Raw genomic sequence first — 7,557 nt, forward strand, 5'->3', positions numbered from 1 at the left:
TGCATAACAAGCTGAAGTTAAAGAAATTGAAGGAAGATGAGAAGAAACGAACTAAGTCAGTAGAAGGGGAAGAAGGAGACTCCAATAGCGCGTGTGTGACACAGTAGGGAGAGAGGGGGGCAAAATTATCAGCGTAGGAATTTCTTGCTCTATTATGAATAGATTTTACGATTATTTTAGCTTCTTGGTGGTAATATCCTTACCAGCAAAACTCCGATTACCTTCGAGACGACATCGCAATAACTTTTCAATTTTTTTAGTTTGAACTAAGGTATTTTGTTATTGCATCTGGTCTCCAGAGAGTTAAAAAATATTCTGCTTTTTTTAATGTCATAGTGGGTCATTTGAAATAAAAAAAAAAAAATAAATTAAAAATTTTAATTGAAAAAAACGAGTTGCGACTTTCATTCTTTTTAAATTTTCTTGCTTCCAGCAGCAACGGTCCATCCTTTTCAAGGCCCAATAAATGGCAATTGTGCTCCTGAATTAGCCTAACGTCTCAAAAGCTGATTTTCAATCCCTTCTTTTTACGAAAACAATTTCGCATGAAAATACATATGTACATTTTAACAAATTGAATTTGTTGTGAAAAATCACTGTACATACATATGAACATTAGGGTGTCTCACCAAAAAAAAAATCCTTATTTTTTTTATTCTAAGACATCCGCTAAACAAGGACAAAGAATGACGGGAATTCGTTCCAAAATAAATCACAAAAAGTAATTATTGTCTGTTGTCTAGTGGCGGTACGCGTTGGCTAAATAAAAAAAATATTTTTCGTAAAGTTTATGTACCCTTTGAAAAAGTTTTTTAAATCAAATATTTTACTAGTGTTTCAAAACATGTTGGTGATTTAGTGCATTTTTGAGCGTGCAATTTCTCATAAAAAAGAGCAATATTTCGAAAATATATTTTGCTTATAACTTTTACACAATTAACCTATGGCTTTATTGCATGGCGCCAAAGGTAATATGTACCTAGAAAAAAATCTCATTATTTTGATGCCGTTGATAAAATCCACCAAGCATATATGTACATATAAGCAGCGAAGAAAAAAAAAATTTATATTTTCATGCAAACCTTCTAAGCTTAAACTGTTCTATAGTCTGAAGTGATTTTTTGCAAAAAAAAAAATAAAAATATTCTTATTAATAAAAACTCGATATTGGAGGTATTTTCAAATTGGTCCAACTTCACGTAAAACCTGATATTTTTCTGTAAATTTTGGCGGAAGTCTAAAAATATGATAGATTTTATAACTGTGATTGGAAAACAGCACCGCCTTTTTTGTATGAGTGTGATGCACTCTAATGTACATAAAATTTTAGACAATTTGGAGACCACATAATCAAAAAAATCAAATTAGCTGCTCCCATGATACTACCTGTACAATATGCCTTAGTTTAATACGTTTTATGGCAAAAATAAAAGGCAGAAATTGGTTTTTTCATACTGAATTCAAATGAAAAACAGTAATAATTGTTCCATTTCTAAATTTCTTTAAATTTTTTTTAAATATTTTTCTGCAAATTTTTTAAACTTAAACCATTTGTCATTTGAGGGAATTTAAAAAAAATCTTTATGAAACTATTTTTATTCATAAAAAACTCCATTTTCGGAGGTATTTTTAAAACGGTCCAGCTCACTTAAATCTTAATATTTTTCCGAAATATTTTGGTGGACGTCTTAAAATATAATAGATTTTGTAATCCCGGCGGAAAAACCGCATTTTTTTTTGGTGATGCAGTCTAATATACATATAACCCAGCTATCTAAAAAATTGATATTCGATCAATAACAAGGAATAACAAACAAATATATTAGATAAGTAATGGCGGAGACGCATTTTAAAATAAAGCATCGTCTCTGCCTGTCGAAATAATCAAGCAACAACACCAACAAACAAGCCCAATAATTTACACAATTAACCAATGATTAGTGGAAACTTCACTGCCTTCATCTGGACTAAACCCGAATAAATCTCCGATTACTTAATTTTTTTCCAGCATATTAAATATAATCACTGACAAGTGTGCACACATTTACACGCTCACACGTACTTTTATTAATGGTGCCGTAGTTTGCCTGCTCATTTTAAGAATGTTAAGTACACATATTTATGTTTCCTATAGGTATTTCAAAATATTTTTAATAAATCTTCATTGATATTTTGCATGTAAATTTTGGCTGGATGAAACATTTTCTTCTTATTTTTTTTTTTTTGTTGACTACTGTCCCATTAAAAAGCACAAATGCATGCATGCTGCATATATTCTCTATATTATCTGCAAGTTCAAAATCCTTTTTAGCTAGTTTTTAATTTTAGCAAAATGGAACAGCTGTTCGTTTTATATAATTTAGACTTACGTTCACTTTTTACGATTCGCTTATTATTAATTTAAATGTTCAAATATGTATATGAAATCAAGTAAGTATAAGTAATGAATTCAATAAACAGTCGGAATGCATAAAAACCCCAAATTGAGTGTTGATCAAATATTTCTAAACTTTTTTTTTGTCAGTTGGACTGGACTCGTTTTAGAAGACGCATGCAGTCAACTTTATTTCCGAACCATATGGATAGATCCATGATCTGTCGCCTATCCAGCTATTTCATATACTTTTGGATGACCTTTGCCGATTTATTATATGAGCAAAAATGACAAAGTTTGGCGCCCATTCTCCAAATACCGAATTAAGTTGATCTTTAGACTGTTTTCATAATAAATAACACGAAAATTTTCACAAATCAATTGGCCACCATAGCCAAGTGGCTGGAGTTGCGTACTTCCACTCTATAGCAGATTTTTAAAATAAATGTTTGCTGTGTGTCTAACTTCCGAATCTCACATCTAAAAACCTATCTACTGGTCGGTAGGACCGTAAAACTTTAGTCTCTACCAAAACGCATACCACAAATTGAAAAAAAGCTCAGCTCGATCGTCTTCAACAAAAAAAAATCGTCTTCGGTAAACATGGTGTGTAACTTTTTGAAATGCCACTAGGTATTTGTTTTGAGTCGAACCGTGTAAACAACTTTTCAATAGCACAGTTCGCTAGTCGTAAACTGAGTATGATTTGGATAAAAAACTTCATCAAAAATCCAATTTTCATTCGAGGTCGACAGAAAAATATTGGTTACTTATCTTCAGTGATAACGATAGGGGACACGACCCACCAAATATTACACATGAAAGGTGGAATAACTCCCCATAAACGGAAAAACTACATATATATTTCTGCGAAAAAAAAATGTTTCGTAGCACCTTCATAATTTAAATAAATAATAATTTTTTACAGCGCAGTATTTTTTGAAACAATTTTTTTTAATGAAATAAAGAAATTCCTGGTAACTGTTGTACGCTCCGTGACAAGATGATATGTATGTCTAACAAAAGCCTTGTAAATCCAGATTTCTAGCTTTTTACAAAAATTCAAAAAACTTGCACAACAACAATTTTCTGGTTTGAAGTATACAAAATACCGGTGATAACCGTACTACATATGTATGCGCTGAAATGTCGTATATACTCTATTCTGCGCGTAGGAATGAAGAAATGTGGAAAATGGTAAAAATCGACGCACTGCCACGCCCCAGCTCTTGTGGGCGGAAATGGTAAACATTATCACATTTTGATGAAATTCAGAGTATGTATTGGTTTTAACCAGAAAAGCATAAATTTTAAAGAACGTCAAAATCGGTAAATTCTATTGTCCACCACCTCTAACAAAAATTGCCGCAAATATTCAAAAATCATATTTCGTTTACTCCGTTTTAACTATTTTTGGCCGCTGTAGTCCCATTGTGCGGCGTCACGCATTTTCTTGCATACAAAGTTCGAACCACAATTCTACATAAAAATTGTATATCGTGATCCGGTGCGGAAAAAAATTCAAATTTGTAATCAAGTGTTATTTTAAGTATTTTTAAAACAACAGGTGAGTACTTGATTTGAAATTGATTTTGTTTTATTTTCTTTAATAATATGCATACATATGTATTTATAAGGGTGGTCTTTAAAATATCAACATGTGCTAAGCACCTCTTTATTTTGTTCTACATACGTGCAATATAAAGATATTCACGAAAATTTCATGGTCGCTATCAGGGTTTGAAATATTTTTTTAATTGCAAAAAAATTGGCAAACTTTTGACTTGAAATCTGATAAGTTTCCCACATTATTGAAACTTATTCGTAGCAATTCATAAATTCGGTAGCCGTTAAACGTCACAATTTTTTTCGAATTTTTTGTGATTAGGAAGAATCGAATTTTTCGACACCTAAATATTTTTAATTTATAATTTTTCGTGGAAGTCTTTGTATTTTTACGTAGAACAAAACAAAAGGATGCGCCATGATATCGATATTCTAAGGACCACCCTAATATGTATGAACGTGTATATACATATATGTATGTTTTAAGGGCCCAAGGTCAATCTATCATTAAAGTATTTTTTCACTCAATGTATGTAGCTACATACTTACGCATTTTTCGATAAATACGAAATTTTTGAATATGTTAAAATTTTCTACCGTTTCCTGTGTTTTTTCTGTAATATACATTTTGTACATTTTTTATAAAATTTATACAGTTTTTCTCATTAAAACAAACGATTTTCGAACTCTTAATGTTGCGTTCAAAGTGTTCCTATAAAATTTTTTCAATAAAATAATATTAAAAAAATATTTTTGTGTTCTTCCGACCCGTTCGTTGTAAGAACTAACCAACTCGTTTCATTTCTACTTATGTACCGTTCGTTTCGATATTTTACCAACTGCCACAAACAGTGCATTCGAAAACCAGCTCGCGCAGTTCCTTGCAACAACCTATTATCTAAGGAGCACAGCAATCCAGCAACTTAAAATCAAGCAACCTGAAAAACCCAGCAACTAACCAAATTTACCTATTTATTTTAGAGACATACCCACATATGTACAGACATATGTATGTAATAACTTCGGTTGAATTAATTGTGTACCTACATTTGTTGTAATGTGTGTTGTAAGTTTACCATGTGCTCTTATCATTGCACTACCTAAACTCCCTTTAGTTGAGTGGTGAAAGAACGATCCTAATAATCCGATTAGGTGTACATGCATATATACATATATGTATACTTGCGTGAAATGCAATATTTATATGCACACATCACCCGCCGATTTAAATGCACTCAATACTCATTAACTTAAATCGGTTACTATAACTTCGATACTTAAATTTCTAGACGATTTCGATGACTACATCAGGGCAACGCTTCAGTAAACTTTTATGTACTAGTAGCTTCCGAGTGCATTAATTTACACATGCACTACTGTAGTTAACAACTGTAAATGAACTTACCGTTTTCGGGAAATTACCTCAAAAAAATGCTGAAAAAATATGTTGTTTGTAATTCTAAGCACCTTGTAAAAATAAACAAAAAAAAGTAAATACACATTCTTAATAAATATTTATAAAACACCTTCTAATTAAAAAAAAAGACGACAAATTGTGACAAAAGATGCAAATCATTTGGAAAAATACCGGAAAAAAAAATTATTTTGAGTGCACATGTACCGTAAACTGGTTTTAGATAAAAGCAAGCTACAGAGTTTTGTTCACACAAAAATAATAGAAAATAATGCACCTTCCACACAGCGTCAGCAACTACAAAATATTTGAAAAAAAAAACAACAGAGCCACAAATCAATTACAAAGCAACTTTAGCGAACTCACAGTGACTGTAGGTAAGTAAGTAAGAACAAATTGCAAGAAATGCAAAAAAAAAATATTTTGTTTTAATTTATAGGTACACGCTTTTACCTATTTAAGTATGTAAGCATTGATATTTACATGCTATAACACCTACATTTTCAGTGGATGTGTGTGTATATTCGAAAGCTTAGCAAATCTAGCAAAAAGTTATGCATTTGTACAAATATTTTCGTATGATTTGTGTAGCGCTTTTGTAGAGAACGCTTTTATTGTATTAGTATTAGAGATGTAGGCGAATTAGTCGCGCTTGTTATGTTGTTTATTTTTGTTTTAGAACTACACCAAGTTTTTAAAGAAAAAAAATTTGACAACAATTTGGCTTTTAAGCATCAATTCTATTGCTTTCACAAAAGCTAGGGTATTATGTAGTTTTAGTATTTATGCTATTAAGCTTTTATAATGTAGTCAATCGGGCATGATTTAATAGTGGGCGCATCAAAAAGCTAACAGCCCTAGAAAGAAGTACTAATCGCTTCAGACAAATGTCCTGAATAACTTATCCAAAAAGTGGCAGCGCACCTGACTGGGGTATTATTTAAATGAATGAAAAACATAAATCTGAATCGAATAGTATATTTTTCTAAATCTATCAAATATTTTGATGTGAGAATTCCAGATTTATCACTCTTTTTCATTCTGTCAACCCGACTGCAATTGAGCAAAAAAAAATTACAAAAACAAGTTACTTACACACTTTAAAGTTAAACTAGGAGTGCCAGTTACTGACGAAATTCGATCACTTTTCTAGTTTATTAAGAGCCTTGGAGAGGTTTTGTACTTTAGCACGTATTTTAAGTTATAAAGCGTAAAATTCAGCTCTCAAGAAAAATCACAAGAAATATTTTTCCTTATTTATTTTGCTTGATAAAGCGCTTTGCTTTAGCAGTAAATTTTTTTGAAGAAAACAATATACGAGCATTTTCTTCATGAAGTTGCAAGCTGATTTAAAAAATTTTGATATGAGAAAATTTCTTTTCCATTTCTTGTACGTCATTTTAAACATATGAATTAAGGCACAAAATTCCTTACCGGGAAATCTACTGCTTTGGAATTAAAACGTGAAAATATGTTTTGTATATTTTTGGAAGCATTTGGAGGACTTTGGTATTCGAAGATGAAGAAGTAGCTCCACTAAAGCTCAATCACCATTCCAGATTAATGGAGGGCCTTTTCTTATCAGGTCTATTTCTATATATTTCTCTATCGTTTTCCTTCTGAAGATAAATTTACATACCGGTAGTAATGAAATTTTGTAATTGTGGATTTTATTACATCCGTTATAGATTCTGGGGAAATATACATATGTATAACCACGCCTGGGCGTTGCCGACTGAGTACTCTCAGGGTAGGCCGGCGGGCTCGTAAACACGAAGTTGGAGGTGAAAATGAAGTGTAATTTAGCGTATTGAATTTTAAGTGATTCATTAGGAAACAGTGCTCAACTTTCGGTTAATTTTCGCCTTCAACTTCGTGTACATATGTATACCATATACAGTATATGTAACCTTGGAGTGAGAATTAGGAGGGAGCGAAAAAAATCGACTTCGAAATTCCAATAGTGGGGAGAAGTTGCCTAACATGATTATATTGAACCGTGTTTAACCGCGTTTCGATCGAATATTAAATATTTACGGTCACTCCAAGAGCCTTAAGGTTTCGAAAAATCTGTCAAATTATGGTTCTCTTATACTTTTTTTTAAGATCTCCCCGAAGTATTTTCTGTATGCGGTTTTGTTGCTCATTAAATTTCATGGAACTTATGGTTCAGGATAGATTTCTGGGCACACTAATGATCTGG

At 31.7% G+C, this 7,557-nt stretch overlaps 1 protein-coding gene across 2 annotated transcripts in view; it reads left to right on the top strand.

Moving 5' to 3' along the window:
* Positions 1 to 7,557, top strand: part of LOC118742894 (NACHT domain- and WD repeat-containing protein 1) — a 65,794-nt gene that overhangs the window by 57,008 nt on the left and 1,229 nt on the right. Inside the window, exon 23 of one of the 2 annotated variants that reach the window (XM_036475313.1) lies at positions 43 to 349. The exons of the other annotated variant lie outside the window; for it this stretch is intronic. Coding sequence (XP_036331206.1) covers positions 43 to 107 — 65 coding nt within the window. The 3' untranslated portion in view covers positions 108 to 349. Of the gene's footprint in view, positions 1 to 42; positions 350 to 7,557 lie in introns of those variants that run through there. 2 annotated transcript variants of the gene reach the window in all.

This window comes from Rhagoletis pomonella, unplaced genomic scaffold, assembly GCF_013731165.1.
Source record: "Rhagoletis pomonella isolate Grant_MI unplaced genomic scaffold, Rhpom_1.0 Rhpom_scaffold_00007, whole genome shotgun sequence".
Lineage (NCBI taxonomy): Eukaryota > Metazoa > Arthropoda > Insecta > Diptera > Tephritidae > Rhagoletis > Rhagoletis pomonella.